Source organism: Pezoporus wallicus, unplaced genomic scaffold, assembly GCF_028554395.1.
Source record: "Pezoporus wallicus isolate ANWC-B61680 ecotype Strahan unplaced genomic scaffold, APGP_CSIRO_Pwel_v1 contig_13766, whole genome shotgun sequence".
NCBI lineage: Eukaryota > Metazoa > Chordata > Aves > Psittaciformes > Psittacidae > Pezoporus > Pezoporus wallicus.
This window is the reverse complement of record NW_026635291.1, coordinates 155,101-180,149: the sequence shown is the minus strand read 5'-3', so window position 1 is coordinate 180,149 and position 25,049 is coordinate 155,101. Positions and strand designations below refer to the sequence as shown.

General features: G+C 39.2%; 1 protein-coding gene across 3 annotated transcripts in view; it reads right to left on the bottom strand.

Annotated features, from left to right (window-relative positions):
- Positions 1 to 23,209, bottom strand: part of PRKCZ (protein kinase C zeta) — a 40,556-nt gene extending 17,347 nt beyond the window's left edge. Inside the window, exons 1-5 of one of the 3 annotated variants that reach the window (XM_057417653.1) lie at positions 22,990 to 23,209; positions 19,261 to 19,382; positions 16,735 to 16,824; positions 16,277 to 16,327; positions 2,193 to 2,278 (exon numbers count right to left, since the gene is read on the bottom strand). In XM_057417653.1, the coding sequence (XP_057273636.1) occupies positions 2,193 to 2,278; positions 16,277 to 16,327; positions 16,735 to 16,824; positions 19,261 to 19,382; positions 22,990 to 23,060 (420 nt within the window). In that variant the 5' untranslated portion in view covers positions 23,061 to 23,209. Of the gene's footprint in view, positions 1 to 2,192; positions 2,279 to 12,613; positions 12,818 to 12,980; positions 13,362 to 16,276; positions 16,328 to 16,734; positions 16,825 to 19,260; positions 19,383 to 22,989 lie in introns of those variants that run through there. The other 2 variants (XM_057417670.1, XM_057417660.1) reach the window with 2 other exon arrangements.
- Between the last annotated feature and the right edge of the window lie 1,840 nt (positions 23,210 to 25,049).

The following is a 25,049-nucleotide window of genomic DNA, read 5'->3' as shown; positions in this document are numbered from 1 at the left end:
TGCCAAATTGTAATATGAGCTTCTTAACATGCCAAGAAGTCACCCAGCATCAGGTCATCCCTCTGCACAGTGCACAGGTCGCCAGCACAGGACTTAATCATTATTCCCTATCTACACATTTTCTGCAGCAAGTCCTGTAACAGTCTAAGGCATTGTCCATCACTCTGCAAGCGGCACATGAAGCCCTGCTCTCATCCCCAGGCTCAGGCAGAGCTCTGCAACTGTCCCAAAGCCGCAGAACAGAACAGAGCAGGTCTGTTCCTCTCAGCAAACTGCCAGTTAGAGCGTGGTTATTCACATCCTCAGACTAATGAATCACAGTGTCCTGCTCAAAAGCATTAAGCTACTATAAATCCTTACAAATAATATTAGAAAAAATATATTAAGGAGAAAAGAATTAATGATTAAAGAATTAATAATTAAAAAAAAAAAAACTTCTATATTGCCCTTCTCATAGTTTGATAGATGCAGAAAGCAAAACTTAATGACATCCCACTCATCTGCACAGCCAGTTGCCCTTGATCAGGAGAAACCCAAACTGCATTGCCCAGGGGAAAAAAAACAAAACACAACCATACTGCCTCATAAGAGAAGCAACCTCGGACATCTATAGCCACTTCTTCCACAATTCCTGGTCCATCAGACTTCCTTCAGTATCCCTGTCTAGGTTTGGCAGCAGTAGTATTAAGACTAAATAAAGTATCTTAGGCCCTGGAAATGACATAGAAGAAAATAGTTTCATTGACTTCAGACAGATGCAGGGAAACAAAGGGGGGGGGGGGGGGAGATGTAGAGGCATAGGGGTGGCTCCCAAATTCCTTCCATTAATGCCGGTATTCCTCTCCTAGCACTCCAACACACATACAAAGAGTTTCATACGCGTTAACCTTTATGTTAAGCAAGATTAAAGTTTAGATTCTGGCATCTGTTCATTTTCCTGAATTATCTGAGAGTTCCAAAAGGTTATTTTGAAAAAGGAATTAATTCTTAAGGTCATACTTCAGTCTTAAAAATTCAGGCAACATTAAAACTTGGTATTTAATTTGGTAATACATGCATGACCATGACTTATTATAAATTTATACATTCTTACAGCACATTTTGCAGTTCATGTCCACTTTATTTCTAACTGCAGCTAGATATGGCTTGTGTTCTGACTTTGTATGATTCCATTTGTATAGACAGTTACAAAGTAGTCTAATGAGGTGTTAAAACCTTTATGTGCATATTCAATATCTGCCTAATTTCAATTAAAACTGTAACATTATGGATTATTAACGTGGCAGGTATGCACTCACAATGTTTCAAAGAAACATGTTTGGACTATAGAGCAAATAAGCACAAAAACTATGTGCTTCACACCGTAAATTAAAAAACCTGAGTTGGCACACCCCACTACACAAATGCATGTTGTAACTTGGATATGTGACATATTTTCCACATATCTAGGGATAATATACAGAGTTTGAAGGGGCTTTTCCTTCTTTCAATACAGTTTTGGGGTGGGGAGCAAGAGAGAAAAAGCTGATTTTAAAAAACAGTTACTACTGAATCAAACAGTTCACTTGCCCCCTGCACTCAGGTCTGTACAGAATTCCCTGAAGTGTTTATGTACTACATTTGTACATATGCTGCAAAACTTAGGCGTAACGGGATAAGTGAAGGAGGTGTCTCAGTCTTAAAGCTACATTCACTTCCTTACGTGGATTAAGTCAGATTCTTAAAATAGTTGTATTTTAGCTCAATAAACCAGATTTGTTTCTTAATGAGGTGATGTAATACCTCAGATTCAACACATTTAAAGCAAAAAAAATCAAGAGCTCTTTAAGAGCTGTAAGAATGACAAAAAGTACCAAAAGTAAAAGATCATGCTAACAAGCAATCAAAATCACATAGAGTCAGGAGGAGAAAAGCTGCTCTAAGCAAGCATCAGTTTAAGTAGGGACAAACCCAGCTTTTTAGAGACATTAAAAATAATTCCCACCAATTACATATTAACTCCATCCCAGGTTCAAAGACTTTCAAGTTTTTCTGATTATTATGACCTGAATAACACTGCATAGACTGAGAAGTCACATGAATAAGTATCTTGCTTTTCTTTTCAATACTCAAATACAGAAAAAGCGCAGGCTGAGAAAAACAATTAACACAGAACATTACCAAAACCCAACATTTTATGCAACAGTACTCACTCTGTTAAAACGTTTGGCTTGAAACAAATGCCCATTCACTCGGTACAGCTTCCTCCATCTTCTGGCTCCACGGCGGTAGATTGACTCTAAGAAAGAAATTAAAAAGGTGTAAAGCAGCAGCATGGTGGCACAGGAATACCAGACACACTACATTAGGCAAGTTGTGACTTAAACCAATCTTGCTTTTCCAAAAATCAACGCACAGCTAAAATCTCTGCTGCCTTGTTTTTAACACGTAAAGGCAGCCGTAACTGACAGCTCCTGCAGGATGCGCCTTCCCCTCTGCCTCTCCCTTTTCTCCTATCAGTGTCTCTTTTCCATCACATGATCATAATCTTGTTACCATTTCTTGGCTGCTCACTCTGCAAGCTCAGGTGAGAGGGACACAGAAGTGCTAAATAAACAGCCTCCTCTGGTACAACCACAATACTGATCTCACCTTCACGTGTGAGCACATAAAGGTCTGGTGCTAATATTGCTTTAGATGTGTAATATTAAGAGACGTTACAAGCTTTGAGAGTTACATTATTTGACCTCATTTTTAAGTTGCAATTAAATATTGTCCAAAATCTTTCTCTGGTTAGGGAAAGAGTTCAAATGCAGGTCTGCAATTATTTCTAATCTATTCTAAACATAACAATAAGAAATCATTTAATCTGTTTAAGACAGACTTTTCAAGAGGCCCCAATGTGACAGTACCTGGCACCTACTCTGAATTACTTTGTTTTCATATCCATATGTGCAATTTTTGTGCGAATGGCTAATTAGAGAATTTGATACTTAATACTGAGTGTTGTAAAATGTGTTGTGTGACACCAGTTCTATTCAGAGCTGGTATAATGGTTACACAGCCAACCCCTGACACATAAGCAGGACCATGAGCCTTCCACAGCTGGTGGTATGAGTGGGCACTGGGTGGACTGGGGAGTCGAGGGGGAAAGAGGGGTGAGAGTTTAGCAGGAAATTCAGCAGTGTTAAAACTGAGAACATATTCCCATTATAAAGAGGCTAAAAACCAGTTTTTAAAATGTCAGATTTTCATTACCTAATAATCAGTTCTAGCTACACCTATAAGGAGATTCCATTTTAGGGGTTCTCCCAGTTTACTGTAATATTTAAAGTTAAGAAGCATATTTCACACAGTCTGACACATCCCCATAAACATTTCCAGGAAAATTATTCTACTGTGTTTTTATGGGTGCTAAATATGCTCTTACTTACTTGAAAAAAGAAATTTGAAAGTCTAGAACCCTCATTTTGATACCATTATTTTAAAGTAATATGATGAATAAGATTATCCAGTACAAAGCTTTAACTGCATGCCTTTTTAAAAACAGATTCTTTACGCAAGTTATAACACAACACAGTTGGCAGCTTGTACAAAACATATTTCATCAACTTTCAATGGAAAAATTGGTAAGTATAGCCATTTTACAGGGAGAACTAAACGGCATAGGAAGTATAAATAACCAAGAAGACAACATTAAACTACAATTATGATACCTAACAACTTCTTAAAGACTGCAGGCCATAGGAGGAGCAAAGGCAGTCACTAGAATAGAGATATATGGCTTAATATCCTTGATGCAAATAGTTCCCCAAAACCTCCAAATACAAACTTTAAAGCAAAAATCACTCTCCTTATTTCCCTAAGCACAAAGACAATTTAAATGAGAATCCAGAGAAACTATTGCAAAGTTTCTGCCTAAAACTATGCTCAAACACAAACATCAGTGAAAGACTGTTCCACTATTTGTAGGATGAATTTTCATCAAGGAGGGAAAAAAAACTTCACAAGGATTTTCTCCAAAATAGCTAATTGATTCATTAGACAAAGCACCATATGGAGGCAACCTACTACATCTGTGTGCTGAACATGAGCTTATCACTGAGATGAGGAATATTAAGTGAACGGTAAGTTACCGAGCAGCTTGTGCTGATGAAGTCTGTAAATAAAGGAGCAAGTCACTTCCCTAATTAATAATAAATAAAAAAAAAAAAAAATCAAAGTCAGGGTTTATATCATATATTTGTGAGGCAACAACCTAACAAAACCTGAACGGAGCATAGCTTCAAAAAGTTGGAAGAAATTTACAATTTATTGCTGTAACTGCCACTGCCACAGTGCAGGGTTTAAGTGAAGTCAGTTCCTATTCCCTGACTCTAAAAGTGGACAAGGTAAAAAAAAAAAAGAGAAAACAGTGATCACTGTAAGGCACACCTGTACATCACAAGTCCTACTGGTATTATTACACGCAAAGATTAAATTTATATGACAACAATATGTTCTTGGTATCACAAAAGCTCGAGTATTTAATTACTGTGTTTAATGAAAGGGCTACTTTTTCATTTATTTTACAGTGCACATCTGTTAACTCTTTAAGGACTCGAAATCAGCTGCTTGGAAGCTGCAGGAGATAACATAGCCTTAATCGAAATAAGGCTATTCTCTCTCTGACATTAAATCAAGTGTTTGGGATGAAAAAAGATGTCTTTTCTTTGAATATTCATTTTCCTTGTGACCAAGCTTAGGGGAAAATTCAAACAATATTTTAAGCTGCTAACAAGGATAACAAATTTTTATCAAGTAACACAGATACGTATTCTAATTAAAATGAATGCACTGAACTTCACCTGCTTCCAGGACTGGAATATTGGAGGGAAATAAGGAGACTGTTTTTAGTTATGACTACAAGGTAAATAAAAATACTCAAAGCAAAACAAAATTAACCAGCTGTCACCATGTAAAAAGCCGTGTGAAACAACTGACTCTTCTGCTGCGCAATTCTTCCTTCTATTGTCAAGCTGTGCATCTACATGACTAACAGTAATGCACAATAAACCTTGTAAATATACTTTTTTTTTTCAGATACATTCCCTAGGGTTGGGTTTTTTTCCCATCTTTAAAAAAATACTGTAGAAAAAAACCTTACGGGAAAATTACACAAAAATCTTTAAGTGAGGCTACAAATGGATGAGCAATTTGTCCACTGTTCTGCGTTCATTCCAAATTAACTCATCTACAGAAGATACTCCCCCAATTCAATCGTGACCTCTGCAGAACTTCACAGGAAGGATATGAACTTTGCCTTTGAAAACGTAACTTAAAGCAGGCAGAAACAGAAGAAGGCACAGACATTCTTCAACTGACAATGTCCTTCCCCAGCACTGGAGAAGAGAAATAATTTAGACCAGCCCAACCTGCCCCCAAGCCCAAAATACTTTTTTCCATCTGTAAGTTTATAAATGCTTGTATCTCCCAGAATATGTAACAGAAATAATCTGTCATGTGAAGACTGTGGTTCACACCAATGAATGGCAGCAAGATACCCACCAAAAAATTATGTCCTCTGCATTTGAATTTACAAATGCCGAAGTCTGCTTTTACGTGATCAAACTATAATGAAATCTTTTACTATACTAAGTGCAGCTATTAATTGCTATTGTTGCACATCACTTCTCAGAGACTAATGCAACTTGTTTACAGGCCAATTCCATTGCCTGCCAGCTGCATAGCATGAGAATGCCCAGGTTTTGTTTTGTTCTTTTAATGTTTTGCTGAGCATACAAGTGAGCATTCTTTCAAAACCAACTCATGAATTACAAGTAAGACATTGATATCAGTATTTTAGATAGAATCTGAATTAGATGAAAATATAACATAAAAATAGTTACAAATAAAGACAGAATAAATTTTGTGCAAGTCAATTCAAAAGAACTTCAATAGTATGTTCTTTCACAGAGTTGCTATTTAATATGTTCCAAATAGTTAACTATTAAATTGAAATAATAAAAGCACTGTTTTCTGAAGCATCTAACATACAGATCTTGTACGGGATCTTAATCTGTCCTCTTCATTATGAAATAGCTGCTATGTACCATTGCCATTCCTTTTCAGATGTTAGGAAAGCATATCCTTAACAATACATATATTAACCACTTTCACCTCACTTCAGTTATTAAAAGGGTCAAAAGGTAGCTTTTATTTTTAAATTGAATTTAAAACCGATTAGCAATTGGTAAACCGTATCTCCATTCTTCTTTTCTTTTGCAAGACACTAAATTTAACTACCAAGTCAGATCAACATTTATGAAAACTAGATCAAGCACAATTAAAACAGCAATAATAACAAAGGAAGTTCACTACATATAGCATCAGCAGGTAACTAACAAGGAAATAAAGCTGTATGTCATAGAACTGTAATATCCACCCAGCATTTATTGTGACACAGCTAAAACACTGTTTAAATATCCTATTTCCCCACTGACTTTGAAGGGGGTCAACCAACTTCCACTTCAGGACTACAAAGTGGAAAACCTGTCCTCCATACACACAGTTTTCTCATACATAATCTCTTGGTTGCTCATATTCATATCCTTCTGTTCAAATGGCTCCATGCCACTGCAAGGTGATGAAGGCAATGTTACCAAGACAGATAAAATCTGGTACTAAACTAGGATATTAATAGGAATCTCCCAGTCACCTGGTGGAGAAATTGCAGCAAGTCCGGTTGATCCACTTCCACACTGAATTCTAGAACATGAACTGTGAAGTCTTAAAACAGTTCATAGAATCATAGAATAGTTAGGGTTGGAAAGGACCTTAAGATCATCTAGTTCCAAACCCCTGCTGTGGGCAGGGACACCTTACGCTAAATCATATCACCCAAGGCCTCGTCCAACCTGGTCTTGAACACTGCCAGGGATGGACCATTCACAACTTCCCTGGGCAACCTATTTCAGTGCCTCACCACCCTAACAGGAAAGAATTTCCTTCTTATAACCAATCTAAACTTCCCCTGTTTTAAGTTTTAACCTATTACCCCTTGTCCTATCACCACAGCCTCTAATGAACAGTCCCTCCCCAGCGTCCCTATAGGTCTCCTTTAGATACTGGAAGGCTGCTATGAGGTCTCCACGCAGCCTTCTCTTCTCCAGGCTGAACAGCCCCAACTTCCTCAGCCTGTCTTCATACAGGAGGTGCTCCAGTCCCCTGATCACCCTTGTGGCCCTTCTCTGGACTTGTTCCAACAGTTCCATGTCCTTTTTATGTTGAGGACACCAGAACTGCACACAACACTCCAGGTGAGGTCTCACAAGAGCAGAGTAGAGGGGCAGGATCACCTCCTTCAACCTGCTGGTCACGCTTCTTTTGATGCGGCCCAGGATACGGTTGGCTTTCTGGGCTGCAAGCGCACACTGCTGGCTCATGTTCATTTTCTCATCAACCAACACCCCCAAGTCCTTCTCCACAGGGCTGCTCTGAATCTCTTCTCTGCCCAACCTGTAGCTGTGCCTGGGATTGCTCCGACCCAGGTGTAGGACCTTGCACTTGGCATGGTTAAACTTCATGAGGTTGGCATCAGCCCACAGGTTAGGAGGGACCTTAAAGATCATCTAGTTACCAACCCCAAGCCAAGACAATCACAGGATTTTTTTTTTTTTACTTGCGAGACTAAACATTTAACTAATCATTAAAAACTGTTAAGCACACAAATCAGTGACTAACAGCCCAGAGTTTACTCGGATTATTACCTAGTCAAAGCAAAACCATTTGTCAATTAGTTGATAGTTGTTTGCCCAAGGGTTTATTTGTCTTAAGTCCAAAAGCTACAACAATCCGCTGACCTGTATCAGGGTCTACAGAAGTTTGTAGCATACACTTTGGAACTTAAATTTTCTTTGGAAAGAGGGTAATTATTTTGGAATAATCACCAAAGCATTATAGAATTACAGGACAAATTAAGAGAATTGAGTATTATTTTACTACCATTATTTAAAAATCCTTCTTAATCAAACCCCCCAAGAATCTAAGATGGCAGATATATAGGAAAAAAGTATAGTTCCAAATATTTTCAAGTGGCTGAAGGTATTGACATGGATTAGTGGTGGGGCTGGCAGTCCTGGGCTACCAGTTGACTTCAGGGTCTTTTCCAAGCTAGTTGATTCTGATTCTATAGTGCTCACAACACATTTCATTACTTCACAAGCTTTTTTCTTACTACTTGCTAAAGAAAGAACTCAACATATTTTCTGTGCAAGGGTCATGGCTTTTCTATAAAGATCCTAATTTTGCAGCTCAGATCATAACTCTTTTGGATTTTTTTTCTTTTACCTGAAATTTACCAGACATATTTGAAAATAAGATCACAAAGAACAGTGTTACTCGAGAAATCCTAGCTAAATCCAGTTACTGGATGCTATTCCAGAAGTGATGTTTCAAGAGGATCCTTGTGCATGTCAGTGCTCTCAACCTGCTGTACATCCTCGACTGCATCTCTTGTGTGCATTCTTGCAAGGCTGTCCCAACTACAGGATAAAATGATGCCGTGTTTGTTGCTCTAATTTGAAAGAAAATGTTGTAAAAAGGGACTGTAGACAATTGGTGGTGGATCCATACACTTCTGAAAGTGACAAACATTTTTGTTTAGGAACGAAAAGAGTTCATATTTTCCCCTTCTCTAACTACACAATATTAAGCTTTACAGCCTTTCATGATGTGTGGCTGGCTCCTCTTTACGAAACCACAGTGCAATACAAACCCAAGCTTGTATTGCTTTGTTAACAGAAATCCAAACATCTTTTGATGACTGCATTATATATTCTCCCAAAATAAAAATAACTTTCATTAAAAGATTTACTACAATGAAAAAATCATTTAACGTTCTATTAGTATGAATTAAGATCTGCACTAAGAAGTTTTTAATCAAGCTGAAAGAGTACTGAACCAGTACTTATTTAAATAATTTCATTCTTTAATTTACCTTAGTATTGAAGTAGATTGAAATGAAGTTCTGAATATTTAAACAATCTGTAGCAAAATACCTTCAGCAGGAGATGAAACATTTCTTTAGTATTAAACTCCATTTAGGCAGCAGAGACCCTGCAGCAGCGCTAACTCTCCAGATCTGTCACACTCCAGTTTTAACACATCTGTATCTCATTCTGCTTTGTTTTAGAAGGAAAGTAAACTGAAATGAAATGCAATATTCATTCTTATTATGTCCCAATTTGAGTTCTACAAGTTGTGCTCTATTTTCTATCATTCAATAAAACTAATTGAGGGAGTGTCCCACTTGTGCTTTTACTCCTTTCAAGCTTTCTCATATGCTATATATAGTAATTATACATTTCACAAGTATAACGTAAGAAGTAGAGTTTGCAGCAATATAAAGTATTACTAAACTGGACATTATTTAGTGAGAGTAGTTAAGTTAAAAAATATCTTATTTGTTTCAGGAGTTACTCAAACCTATTATATTCTGGATTTAATGATTATACACTAATTCTGATAGCAAACTGCATAAATCTTCCAGTTTAGTTAATTCTTTAATGATGGAGAGAATTTTTGTTTCCCAAGAGAGCAACCTTCCATCTTAGAGCCTCATCTGTTTATGATACAGACTTGTACCTGCCCTTTCATCTGGTCTGTTGATAGAAAGCTATAGTGCTTAATGAGTTAAAGAAAGCATGGTTAAATCTTTCAAATCAACAATGGTATTTGCCTTTTAGCTTTTGGAAGGGGGCTTTCAAATCACTCTAGAGGGAAGGAAGATAATTGTAGCAGAACTGCAAAGTTTACACACTGCTTCCCACCTAACCCCTTCAGATTTCCACCATGCTCTCCACCGTTTATGAGATCTGCCATGTAAAATTATTTGACAATAGCTATTTCTTCAAAGAAGTTGAAAGTTACACTGAGATAGCTTGTCTCACTGTTGTTAGAAATAACAACTGCACCTTAAAATTAATGGATCAGTTCCAATCCCAGATCTACTGTTTCAGGCCCTACAATATCAATTTTATCACTGCTTGCCTGAGGTTTTCCTTTCCTTGCAACCCCCGTGGGTAAGAACAGTTTTAATCAAAGTTGGAAATCTATAGAATAGAGTTCTGTGCCAGTCACAAGGCACCTGTGCCTGCTTTACCTAAATTATTGGAAGAAGCATATAGCAGCACTATTATTACAAGAAGCATGTTATTGTAAAAGTAAAGAGGACCAAACTAAAGTTTTGCCTTCAAATAGTTTCTGGTTTCCTTTTAAATACCTCCCCAGCTAATAATTCAAGGACAAGCAGTTAGAGATGCAGAAGTTTTAGTAATGAAACTTCAGAATTACAGATGAGGCGCTTCCTGGTCAACATTGAGAATATCAGGTTTTGGTTTTCCCACTACCGAAATCACTACCTTCCCCCTGTGGTTTAAGGGCAGAACTGCACAGTCTGCTCAACACAACTCTTGCACTGACAGTGATGATTGGGACTCTCACATGCCTCTTCTGAAAACCTCCCTTTCAGCACGCCTGAAGTTAGCTGCTTTTTGCCTTTTCACTTCAGGAGATTTACCAGCAAGTCATCAGTGGCTAGCCAGCTGCTATCACTAGTTAGCCTTACAAGACTTCATTCACTTCTGAAGCTCTCTCCATTTCAAATTAGCAGCACCTGAAATCTCCCACAAAATCTGGTTTCTCACACAGCAACTCAAAAATCCAGGAGATAAATGCTGAAGACCCATTTTCTGCCCTGCAGGCCTCTATTGCTATTTTTGTGCCTCAGTTAAATATTAAAAACCGTAACTTGCATAAAGCAACTCAGATTAAAAAGTATTATATGGAAACCCAAGTATCATATATAATTAACCTTGAACATATAATTTAAGAGGTTACACATTAAATAGCTCTTCCAAGCTACTGAAACAGGCAGACATTTAACAGGCTCACAGATTGTCCACTAATTCCAACCAATAACACAAAAAAGCTTCAGCACTTTCTTGCAAATTTAAGTTATCCCAAAAGCTTGTGCATCAAAAGAGGATTTACCAACTTATGAGATGTATGTGGAGAGGAAGTACAACAGATAGCACAGGAGGATGGAGCTAGACACTGCATTCAAGAGAAGTTTTCTAAACCTAGGTGGCATCTTTTCTGCATGATCATACTACATTCTGACCAACAGCTAATGGAGGGGTGTGGAAAAACCACCTCCAAACAACACAGGCTATTTTGTTATGAAACCTTAAAAACTCATCCAACCATTCCTTATTCCACTGTATTTTTTAGTTTATAGTTTACAAATTGTTACACAAATATCTACTAGGACATCCAGTATCCTAAAATAAGAGCAGATGCCAAACCCCACAGCCAGATGCGTGCTTTGTAATTTCATGCCTCAATTATCAAAAAAGAAGCCCAGCACTTTATTCTTCATTGAATGTTTCGTAGCTAAGAAAAATGTTGACATTATTGCAGAATTTAAAAAAAATAATTATAAACAGAACAGACCTTTAGCTACAATTCTGGTGTCAGTAACTTGCACTGTCTCATAATCTGTATGTCTGTTTTTCAAATATGCCACATGTGAAGAAACATGATCCACAGTTAAGACAGAGGAAGGTATTTCAGGTACTCTTAAGAAACTATGACACAGCTATTTTCAATTTCTGAGCAACAATATATCTTAAACAGAAGAATTTTCCCCCTCTGTCAGTTCAATTACTAGAAACCAGGAGAGGGTTACTACCAGTTTCAAAATTGCCTAATTATCCAGTGCAATCCAATCTATGTCTGCAGAATAGTTTCTATGGTCGCAATAGTTCGTTTCTTCATTGGGGGATGAAATTGGTTCACGTGCTCTGAATAACCTAATCACTGCTGCCAGTACAGTAACAAATTAAGGGGGGGGAAAAAACCTGCCCTATGAGCTAGAAAAATATTTACAGACCACACTGTTGTAGCAAGAAGCCTTCTGGAGCTATTTTAGAGAATCAGGCAGAACATAAAGCAAAATCAAGTATCCATACCTAGAGTAAAACTGCTCACAACAATAATTAGGTTAGTAAGATACCTTTACTCAACCCTATGATGACTTTTTAAGAAAGATGGCTTGCGGAAAAATGAAGCCTCAAACACCTAATGCTGAAACACTGGACAGATAAACAAAGAGTATAAGAGACATTAACAACACAGTGTAATCATTACCAAAAAATAAGGCAGCAAATCAGTCAGAAATATTAGATAAGAAAAAAACATTACTGTCATACTAATGCCATAAGTACTTATACATTAAAAACATTCGGTGAAATTAAAGGTTTCCTAGTCTTCATTTTTTTATTTAATGAAGGAGATAGCAAAAACAACCCTAAAATTTCTTAGCACTAGCTACCCAAATGCAAGACAAAATTTAACATTAAATACACACACCTATTTGTTCTGATATAAAAATGAAGTGTACTAGCACAGTTCCTAGTACTGTCAGAATAAACTAAGTAAACACTAATTCAAAACAAGTATTTCAGAATTAACACACCTCTATCTCAGACAATCCACTAAACACAATTCAACAAAAAGGCCCTGGAAAATGATGCTGCTAAAACGTTAATCTTTACATCAGCAATCTTACAATAAACAGGCCCTGCACACATACCGTCAGGGGTTTTTGGATACATTTCTTCCCTTAATTTCCAATATTAGCAGCAGCAGCAGCATCACTCACTCTTCTGCTCTTTTCCTCCTAAAATATATCCCCCAAGAGTCCTTTCAATGCAATTTTATCAGCATTTCTGAGAGGTCTCTCAGCCACATCCCTACACACGAGGAGCAGGAATCTCTGCATTTGTAACAATCTATGGCTGCAAAGGAGGGTGGTTGGCAAAGCAACTGTATCATAACCAGAATGCTGAGTTCTATTATCTACTGCACCACACGTACACACACACTGCATCAACGGCCTCGATTCATAGCAGCAATCACGATGATACATAAAATCTATAGAAAAAGCATGCATTACTCACTGGGGTTTATTCTTTAGCTTCTTCAGCATGTAATTCTTTATGCTTTACAACGTAGTAGGTATGAAATGAAACACTTTCCCCCTTTATTTCACGGATGCCTCTGTTTGAATGCCATTAGATACCAAGGACAATAGGCAGGATCAGCTCCAACATTAAGAGCAAATATTTAATGGAAGACTGGTTACCCCCGTCTCTCCCTTTCACATCTCTGCCTCATGTATCCAGGCACGGGTGGTACTGGCTCCCTTGAGAGGCTGTAGCTAGCAGCTGAGGCACAAACTAAAACATGGCATGGATGTCAAGGAGCTGATGTCACAAAACCAAGTATTTCTCTGCGAAAACCAGCAATTTCATTAAGGAAGTCTTCCAAATCAATTGGAATTGTTCAGCTGAACATGCTTCACTATACAATGCACTGAAGCAGCAGGAGTGATAAATCAGAGCAAGATCTGTCAGTGTAAGTAAGCTGAGACTACAATAACTTCTGAACTGCCAATCAGATCCCATGCTTTGTATCAGGCTATCAGGAAGGCATCGCTTATGAGCATGGAAAGGAAATAAAAACCTAAACAATTCCAAAAGCCTTAGTATCAATCCCAAAAGAATAGCTAATCTACTAAAAAAGTTAAAATATTTTTAAATGCAGAAGACTGGCCTAGAACTCTGCCATCTTTATCAGGACACACTGTGATCAACTACCACCTCCAGTCCAGCAGATGCTAGAAATACCCGGGAGAGGTCACAGTGTCTGGGGAGATACGCAAGATAGTTAAGAAACCCTGCCACCTCATCCACTGCCACCTGCGCCTGCAGGGATGGGTTAAGTGGCTGGCTGAAGGGAAAAGGGAAAGACATCATACCTTTAGACTGGAAGCTAGGTCTGGCATGAAAAAATAAAAGGTGCCAAAATTCAGGAGCAAAAGAACACAGAGACAACATGGATTCATATACTGGAGACTCCAAATTCAATCTTGCAAACAGCATCACATCAATATGAGTTCTTCAAGCACAAAAAGAACTTTTCTTAAGGCATTCAAATAGAATTGCAATATTAGTCACATGGATTAATTCTGTTAACAGATTACTTGCATTTATTTCAAGTTTTGCTGGCTGGTACAATCTCAAACCCACATCCATTTCACAAAAGCCCAGGCCAGCTAGCAACTGTATAATTAGATTTCAACATATATGTGGAACAGTCTGTATGTATTTCTGCACTCTGCTTCCAAAGCATCGTTGTTCTGAAGGAACTGGAAAGAAAACCCCACAATTCTCCAGAAGTTCACCACAAAAATATATTTGTAACTCAGAAGATCACATACTATTTGAAATAATCACTATGACCTAATAGAACAAGTGATATATTGCAAGCAAAATTGCTTATCAATTGAATACAGTTGTTGAAAAAATCCCATTTCAAACTGGCTGCAGTTCCATTATGAACCAGAAGTCCACACTTTGAGACTGCTAATTTAAGTAGAAGGCCATTTTGGGCAGAGCAACTACTTAATTGCATATCTGCCTCTGGAAATTACCCAAGGCAAATTCATCAGCTCTTTTATACGTAAACACAACGCTACAGAAAGGAACATATGGAACATTCTAATTTTTTAAGAGGATTTCCTATGAACTTAACTATGGCAATAAAGCCTCATTAAATAAATAAATAATTTGAAACATACCAAATATTTTCTGAACAAATGACAATATTTTAGACCTGTCAAAATAAAAAATGCTTTAAATGAACTGTATCACCAATCTCAATAACATTTCCACACAGCCTGAAAGCAATGCAGATGTTTGTTGTACGCCTCTAGCTAACAAGCAACACCACTGCATGCATCAGTTTATGCTAAATTAGCATCAATACAATTTAATAGGCCTGTTGTAAACCAATTTGAAAATAGTTACAAGTAGGCCACACCACCAGATTTCCACACAGGCCCCTTGGATGCAGCAGCAATGTGCACTGAATTTATTCATTAAATTATGAGAAACCTGACCACAAATCATTCACCAAGCACATCCTACAAAACAGGCTTTTTAAGCCACCAAAGTATGATTCAACATGACCTGTAAAACCGCACAAGGAGAAATACCCCACAGACAGAAAAACCAGGTCACCCGAGCCACACTAATCTGTGTGGATCTGTAGTTCATCTTGTGGCTTTAAATACCTAACACGCCAACAAATTAACAAACTTTTGTACTAAAACATCTACACTTTTAATGAGATCATTAAATTGCAGTGAACTTTATTATGCCACATTACTTGCACAGATACCCTACTGAGCAACAGTCTTCTCTCTCCTCCACTTACATTTCTTGACAGTATTTCACATTAGTTTCTGTGTTGTCACAAATAAGCTTACTTGGGACTAGCACCAGTCTAGGTTTGTACAACACAAGCATTTCCTCCTTTGCCCCTTTCAACAGCTACAGGAATAGAAGCTAAGATAGAGGCAGCTGGTTCTTCCAAGTTCTTTGACTGGGAAAACACAGCCCAGATGAGCTCACTCCCTACAGTTTTCAGCCAACAAATCAGAAGAAAACAGAATAGGTTTTGGCATGCTGTGGAACAGCCCCAAATATTACAGCGATGGCAGACTTAGTTGCCCCATTCTTAGCAGCAGAATTAAGGAGTGGGGGCACCCCAAAGTTAGACACTGAAATAAATTCACTGTGAGACAGCTGTTTCACAGAAAACAGCCTGAAGACTTATGATGGGAGTATTAACACTTCCATTGAGCTTTGGCATCAAAATCTGCCTGGGAAGAGCATGACAAGCATTCTAAGGCTAGCTAATCCCTAAATTCAGCACTGTAATTCTCATAAAAGTCAAAAGCACACAAGACACTGAACTACCCAAGCATCCCAAAACATCATCACCAAAATGGGATTCGTATCAATCATGTACCCTTCCTTTGGAGATTTATCTACTTTTCACAGGGTTTTTTTAGAGATTAATAACCTTTTCATAAAAAAGGATGTATCTTTCTTCTCAATATACATTTATTTTCCCTACAAGAAATTAAAAGAAACACAAAAGAAAAGGACCACATTCTAATGTGCATCTAAATTCCTGATGTCTTTCCTCCCAATATACCAGCTACTGGAAACCAGTATTAAACATCAGAAACATTAAACCAGCACTATAATGCTGAGAAAACAAACATTTTACATTCTATTAAGAAACCACAAAAAAAAGTAACAGTAAATTACAAAAAACTTTGAAGACATTTCTTTGTATGACTGAAAAATATTAAACTAAAACTTGGTAACATTTTAGTACTCACTGTCTTCTCCTGGACAAGGCATGCCAGGTTTCTCTGGAATACTTGGGAAAACTGAAACAAAAAAAAATAGATTTTTAAGTTAACGTATTCTCAGTAATACTTATTCCTTGATTCTTAAATATATTTACACAAAGACAGTTTCAGGAAACCTTCAAACAATTCTGCATGAGAAATGACATAACCAAAATTTGGCTCCATACTGGCAAGATCTTGTGCTTGACTATAGCATTGCCAAACCTGTGCAGTTTAGAACCCCAGCCTGCCTCAAAAGTCTACTGAACAGTTTCAGCTTGGGCTCCACACCCAAAAGAACACTTTCTTCTTACAGCATTAAATTCCAGTGCACCAGCTACATTAAGAATGTATTCAACAGGCAAAAGAGTTGTCCAATGTCATATTGAGAAGCATTTGTAATTACCAACAAATGCATACAGGTTCTTGAACTGTGGAATACTTGCCATGAATAATCAGCCCTTCATCTCTGTTCTGACAATACAAACGGAATGCTTCTTCTAGCTCCATCTGAGATGAGATGGTACATGGGTCACCTGAAAAAAAAGCAACACAGACAAACTTACGACTGAAGAATTAGAAAATTTCAGTTAGTAAGAAACACACCAGCCTCCAGGATTGCTCTTCTAGCAATCATTTGATATAAAACTGGTATTTTGATCAAAGCCAAAATATATCAACACTGGGTTTTTTTTTCCTCTACTTTTATGGAAACTGTGTAGCTAGAAATATACTGTGTTGACTTGCAAGGGGACAACAAAACAGAAAAGTGAATATACAGAGATTCTAGTTGAACCACTTGCCAGACTGACAGAAAGCAACCTACAATTAAGAAGTATCAAAAAAGATACAGGTGAAAGTTATGGATGGGACACAAATATGCCAACACACATAGAGACATAATTATTCTTAAATCACATATTACCAAATCCTATATGCCAGGAGATGACCTTTTCAAGGTATAAATCCTGATCAGTTTAAGTGAGGACATCTGAACTGAAAGATGATACCTCTTTGTAGGCACAAATACTGTTTTAACAGCCCATGATAGACTAGATCAGCATTCTCCAAACTTCTTTGGCAGCACACTCCATCACTAAATTTTTAGAGCACTGTCGTGGTTTAAACCCAGTCAGGTAATTCGTTCGCTCACTTCCCCCCCTTTCTTGCCCTCCCCCTGCTCTCGGAGGGACGGAGAGGAGAATCAAAAGAATGCAACTCCCACGGGTTGAGATAAGAACAGTTTAGTAACTAAGGTATAACACAAACCACTACTGCTACCACCAATGATAATAATGATAAAGGAAATAACAAGGGAAGAGAATACAACACCTCACCACCCGCTGACCGATAACTCGCCCCCCAAGCCCGACCAAGCTCCGACCGATACCTCCTCCAACCCTGCAGTCTCCCCAGCCCTTCCGGCTAACTCCCAGTTACATCCTGGGCATGACGTGCTGTGGTATGGAATAGCTCTTTGGTCAGTTTGGGTCAGGTGTCCTGTCTCTGCTTCCTCCTGGCTTCCCCTCCTCCCTGGCAGAGCATGAGGCTCACAAAGTCCTTGGCCAAACCAAAACATCGCTATTAGCTCTGTTCCCGAGCTGAAAGTCAAAACACTGCACTGCACCAGCTACCAAGGAGGAGAAACATGACTGCTACTGCTGAACCCAGGACAAGCACAAATCCTTACTATGCAAATTATGTGCATGATAAAAAAATACACAAATACAGAAATCTTTAAAGGAATAAATATTAAAAATTATTTTTCAATGGCACAAAGATGTACCTCAAAGTATTAAATATGAAAATATTTTAAAGAGCTATATGATTAAACTTGCTTCATAACTTTTGACAATCTAGGTTTAACATTGATATAATGAGTCAAAGGTCTAGTTCTAAGCTCAGTTTATTTCAATTTTAGTGGTGTCATAGCTAAAGAAAAAAAAAGATACCATAAAGATACACAGACCTGAACGGAAGAAGTGCATCCTTGGCTGTGCTTACCAGATCCTAATACTCATTATTGAATCCCAATCACCATTTATGCAAAGACTTAGTTGGCATTCAGTGAGCAAATTTTCACCTTCACTGACATCAATCAGGTGCTCTTGCATTACCTATTATCTCAACACATACTAGGGGTGAGGTTCATCATTAAAATAGTGGATGTAAACACATATTTCAAATACTTTTCTTGATAATTTTGAATCTTCTTGATTGACTTCTTGCCACACCCAATTCGATGGCCATTGCTTTCCATCTGTCCTGTGGCTGACAGGAGTTCATGCTTCCAAGTAGGAAGGAGAACTGTCAGCTCCATGATTTCCTTGTTGTCTGACTCTGCTCACATTATTAGTGCTACCTTGCAGGGTTATTTTGGTTAAAACTAGGTAATTAATCCACAAATCCACTTAAGCAGACACATGTAAACTCCTGTACATCACAATACACAGAAAGCGAGCAAATAAGCAAGGAGGTCACGCTACATCCCAGCAGCTTTGTGGAACACCCACCCTTCCTGCAGCATACCCTGCCCACCAAACGTGACTCATCAGCACCAAGTAAAGATTCATTTAATTATTATTTTTTTTTTTTTAAGGCAAATTCTGACAGGGTAAAATCAAAGTGTTGTGGCCAAGAATTTGAAGTTAGGAATTTTGAGGGGTACAGCATTAGGCTCATGAAAATCTGAAATTAAAACTCTGTGTTCAGTACAGAAGTATGGTATAGTAAAATCAAAGTTTTACATAGCCTTTACTTCTACAGAAGTGAATTCAAGTGCTCCTGCCATCATTCATGTTTTGAGGCTCATTTCTCCAAACTCCCTGCTTTGTAAGACATACACTGGTATTTAGAAATGAAAAGTAACTCCACAGTATGAAACTTGTATAAACAAGTTTCCTCAATGCCCTTCTTAGTACCACAATGAAAAATAAACTCAAGAATGTTTAAGTAGTATTTCAATACAATACCTTCATCATCAATCCACTTGAGGGTAATTGGCTGTTCCTGCTGTAAATTACACATCTCATGTACTTCATCACAAAGTTCATCATAGCTCATTGATACATCCAAGTTTGTTATCAGGATGTCCCTGCACAAGATGAAAACATAAGCTTTTATCAGAAAATATCTGCATTAGCCTGCATATTCCAGTAATTCCACCTATGGATGCCAGGCTGCAAAATCATGCTACAGAACCAGCATTCCTCATATGAAATGACACACAGTACTGTTAAAGCAGGAGAAAGATTTAAAAAAATAAAATACAAAAAAAGATTTTGCAAAACAAAACCTGAGAATGCAAACTAAACCTTCTCCTATTTTCTATTTTACTATTTTAGAATATGTGCTATATTACATACTTTACCTACTTATATTTTTCAACCTGAAGCCTAAAGGTGCTACACTGAACTGAGGATCTTTGGCTCTACAGCTCACATTTTAAATTATACGCACAAAAACTTTTTATTTTGTCTTTGCTGAGAAAAATTATAAGAAACAAAGCTCTAACACAATCATTTAAGAACTATACTGAGGTTCAAATTCAGATTAAAAGCACTTCTACCTTTTCAAGTATATCTTTAATCTACAATTTGTAAACTTCTCAAAGAACAGCAACTTAATTCTGCATAATAATGGAAAAAGTAGTATGTATGCTAACTGCCAACTTGTATATCTTCATTACTGTACAATAGTGAGAGCCGTCAACTGAGGTTAAACTTAAGACTATATCCCCATCAAAAGAGTCATATTTTAAGCACTTATAAAAGTAAGAGATCAAACCAGTTCTCAAAGCAGTGTTTGAGACCTGGTGCAATGCCTTATGCCAAGAGAAGGCCACTAACAAATGCAGCTCAATTCATACGCTGCCACCTCAAACTAGTCACGAGACCGAGCAGCTATAGCTCTGTGGTAGCTCTGGACAATCATGCTTTTTCAAGTACATAAACACTACTCAAACACTAAAAATACGCAGTAAGACAATATTTTACTATGCACACTACAAATACCAATCAGCTTTTGCAAATGCAATCACTAATTATATTTATTCAAACTGTTATCTCCATGATGTCCATGTGCCTTTGAGATACACTGTGTTTAACCTTAATGCCTGTATAGTCACATTAGGCAATCGGGGCACAGATAAATCAAAGTCATTTGTCATTTAACACTATAGAATCTCACAGGACATTTTTTTTGTCAGGTATCTGAAACCAGATTCTACAGAGTAATCTGAAGAACTAATGACCATCAAGTTATGGACAAGCAGTTAAAGCAGGAGATTAATTGTATGAAACCAATTAAATGTGTCACCATTTAGAACCAAGGTAACAGAGCAAACCATACTGCATCACTACTCTATTTAAATAAAGTGATTTCAAGTAACCAGCTATAAATCAGATAAACTAAACTGAAATAATGAAATGAGAATTACGCAAGTTTACTGTCTTTTGCAATCTACTTAGGCAGTTATTTATACTATGCTATGTTAGGAACTCTGTCACACCCAGAAACATGAATACCTAAGATACTAGGACTCCAGACAGATTCAACATTCACATGGTTTAGAATTTCCTCATGCTTAAATTCTTAACCAGGATTTCAAAACTTATATTGTGCTATTACTTTAATATTTTAGCAGCTACCTGAATGAGCTTGTTCTTAATTCTGAAGTTGTCAAGCATCAATGATTTCCTGCAGTTCATCAAATTTGTTCAAGAGATGAGTACAGTAATTTAATGGAGATATTAAGATAATCTGTTATACAGGCTATAATACCAAAAATAATCAGCTCTTACTCGCAGAATTTGATCAGTAGAACAAACCCCAAAACTCAGTGACTTGGAACTCTTGTTTTGTAAATTGCCATATTACAGACTTCATAGCTAATGGAAATTACTAAGCATAGTGTTGGAGGAGAAACTACAGTAGTAGTAGTAGTTTCTCCTCTAGTAGTAGTAGTTTCTCCTCTACAATACTACAGTAGCAGTTTCTTGTAGAACATTATAATAATTACACATGAATTCTAATAGTGACACAAGTATTATCACCTACTCCAGTTCTGCACAGAAAAGTTCTACAAAATGATAGAATAGTTTGAGCTGGAAAAGACCTTAAGATCACCCGGTTCTAACCCCCCTGACATGGGCAGGGGCACTTCACACTACACCACGTTGTCCAAGGCTCTGTCCAGCCTGGCCTTGAACACTGCCAGGGATGAAGCATTTACCACTTCTTTGGACAGCCTGTGCCAGCACCTCACCACCCCCACAGTAAAGAACTTCTTCCTTATATCTAACCTGAATTTCCCTTGTTTCAGTTTGAACCCATTACCCCTTGTCCCTTTGCTAAAGTCCCTGATGAAGATTCCCTTGTCCAGCATCCCTGTAGCCCCCTTCAGACATTAGAAAGTGGCTCTGAGGTCTCTGCATAGCTTCTCTTCTCCAGGCTGAGAACCTGCCCCAACTTTCTCAGCCTGTTTTCATACAGGAGGTGCTTCAGCCCCCTATCATCCTCATGGCCTCCTCTGGACTTGCTCCAACAGCTCCATGTCCTTCTATGTTGAGGACACCAGAACTGCACACAGTGCTGCAAGTGGGGTCTCACAAGAGCAGAGTAGAGGGACAGGATCACCTCCTTTGACTTGCTAGTCACATTCCTTTGATGCAGCACAGTATATAGTTGGCTTTCTGGGCTGCAACCTACTCTTTTCACTTTAGAGCAACACTACCTGCCAGCAAGCTACCCCAAATTGTTTACACAAAGTTCTACTTGTGTTTATAGCACCTTCCCTTACAGGGCTCAGCCCCTAATGCTGTTTCAGAGAAGCATGCATAACCATTCACCTCAGAGAAGTGCATCACTTAAAGCATTTAAAGTTCAGATGTTCTTTGCAACTGTATGACCTGATTCAGAGGTGTAGGATAAAACTACAGAGCAGAAAATTATTATTAGTAATGCAAATGTATGGTACGAGTCTTTCAGACAGAGTTCATAAGGCAGTTTACTTGTGATCTAAGCAAAATTCCCTCATCCCTCATACATAACTAAGTAATGCCAATAATAACTCCTTCTAAAATTTCTCCAAGACAAACAAAAAAGGACAAAACCAATGGCATCCACTTATGTCAAGACTTACATATCTCTCCATAAAGAAAAAACTAGTTTTCCACAACAGAAACTGCTGTAAGTTAAAATCATGTCAAAAATGCCCACTAGAAAAGGACTCATACTAATCATATTTCATCTCAATGAGTACAGTCAAACTGACAACTCTGAGTGGAAACCTGTACTTCATTGTCTCCTGCTAATTTTGGCAGTGACTTTTAAGATCTATCATATGTTTATTATAAAGAAGATATGACAAAATATAATAACTGCATCTAAATGCAAGAAATGGGTCTAAACATGCCCATGATCATAAAACAGAAATCAATAATCCATAAACCCAGAATAACAATATGTCAGTTTCGCACACCCTCTCCCCTCCTTTGACAGAAGGATAAATAACCAACTCTCTTCCACAGTCAGCACACTGCAGGAGGCTGCATGGTATTTTATTAGCCCAGAAGTTTACCCACCTGATATAACTACAAATCCACCAATGCCCTGGTTACTGTATCACTAGATCAGACTACAAACTTCATGCTTCAAAATTAGACAGGACACAATATAGAGGAGAGAGCATGATGACTTACCCGCTATAGTGTGTTTTCACTCTGATGAAGTCTTTGTTCAAATCCATTTTTGAGCCCATTCTGCTAGGCATGGTCTGTATTTAGTGGTCTAAATGAAATTATGTAGAAATGTGTTCACTCAAGACATATAATTCATTTAATTCTGAAGCAAACAGCTTCACATGCAAAATGTGTGCTTCTTCTCCAGATGATTTTCAATCCATCTGCACAGAAAGAAAACCAGAAGAGATGAATATACAGACACTACTGAACAAATGAGTTGTCAAATTTTATAAACACAAATAACTCTACATAGAACAGTGAGAAACTGAAAGAGAAATATACAAGACCATTAACCTGCACAGAAATTAAATCAGTTAAAAATATTCTGTACAATTCAGTTTTACAGAAATAGCCCAAGCATTCAAGGATTTTTTTTTTTTTTTAATAAAACACCCAGCAGTTCCCTCTTGGCTAAAAACACCCTGAAGAAATCTTTACTTATTCATCAACACAGCTTCTTGCTTTTTTCTTTCAAAGAGTAGAGCACGTTAACGCAGAATAGTTCTTATATAAATGGAAGACTGCTATCAATTGATGTTGGTTACAAATTCACCCAAGAAAATCAGAACTCCAAGGGACAATTTAAATTGCCTTTATGACTGAAGACTGACAAACGCTCTGTTTATTGAAAATTACCTCCACCTTCCCATGTACTCGTAGCACACACACACAGGGAGCGCCCCAGCCCCGCTGCCTGGGGAAGCAGAGCCACGGGTACCAGGAGACTGCAGAGTTCCGCTCCCAGCCCTCTCCTCTCCCGAAGGAATCGAAGGAACCCGCCAGTCCCCACCGCCCGACACCGGGGCCGCCTCAGCGCCCGCCGAGCCCGAGCCTGGCGGCGACAGGGACTGAACACAACGCGGGAAAGCGGCTTCAAGCCTACAGGGCCTCCGGGGCTGCCCCTCCCTACCTGCTCCGACCGGGAGAGGTGCCACGCCACAGCTCGGGCCCGCGCCTCAGCGGTGCCGGGCTGCACTTTCCGCGGTCTGAAGTTGCTCAAAGTCCCGCGAAGAAGTTTAGGAACGGACTCTGGCTCCCCGCCCGTGGGTCCCCGCCGAAGAACAGCGGCGGCGTGCGGCAAGGAGAGCGGTAACGTGGGCGCAGCCACCGGAGCCCCCTCAGCCGGGGCCCGCTTCAACGCCCCGCTCAGCCCGGTAATCCTAGCAACGGCGCCACCGCGCCGAACATGGCGGACTAAGAAGGCTAGCGCCCACAGCCAATAGAACCACTCCTACACTACCTGTCAGCCAATAGCAAGCTCCAACACACCTGGAGCCAATCCCCCAAAAGATCCCTCCTACTCACTACCAATCATAGGCCGGGAACTTTTACCTGCGGAGTAGAAGTATCTCAGCCAATTAAAAGCGTTCCAGGAAGTAGTAGAGGAACACCTGCAGCCAATCGGAGAAGCCAGCAGCAGGCATGGGGCTCCCGTGAGGGTGGCGGGTGAAGCGGGGGGCCGCGGCCGCCTCAGGCCTCCCCATCTGCTCTCCTCCTTCCCGTCTTCGCGGGGCTGCCGCCGGGGCGCCCCGGACCTCGCCGTGCCCGAGACGGCATCGCTGCGGGGGAAAGAGCGCCCGAGCCTGGGAGGCGGGTGCCGCCGTTACCGCTCTGTGGGGACAGGGGGCTCGCGCCTCCCCTCGCCCCGGAGCCTTCTGAGGTAGAGAGCTGTCTGGCCTGCTGCAGGCGGGAGGACTGGGGAGCTGGGCTGGGAACCGTGGGGCCGCCTCAGGGCTGGGGCGGTGCTGAGGCGAGGGGCAGAAGTGGCGGTCCCCGGCCGGGAGTGCTGAGGGAAGGCGGCCTTTCTGAGGTACTCCGCGGGCTCAGCTCCTTTTCTCACTCTAAAAAACCCCTTAACAACGAGAAGTCCCTTCTCCCCGCTGCCCTGCGAGGGGTGCCCTGCCGGCGCACACACTGAGCCGGCTGCCTCGTCCAAAGCTGCCTGGGAAAACCCGCTTCCGTAGGCGGGTGATCTCCCATGAGTGTAAGCAGAGCTCCCAGCCTGGAGAGGATTCATT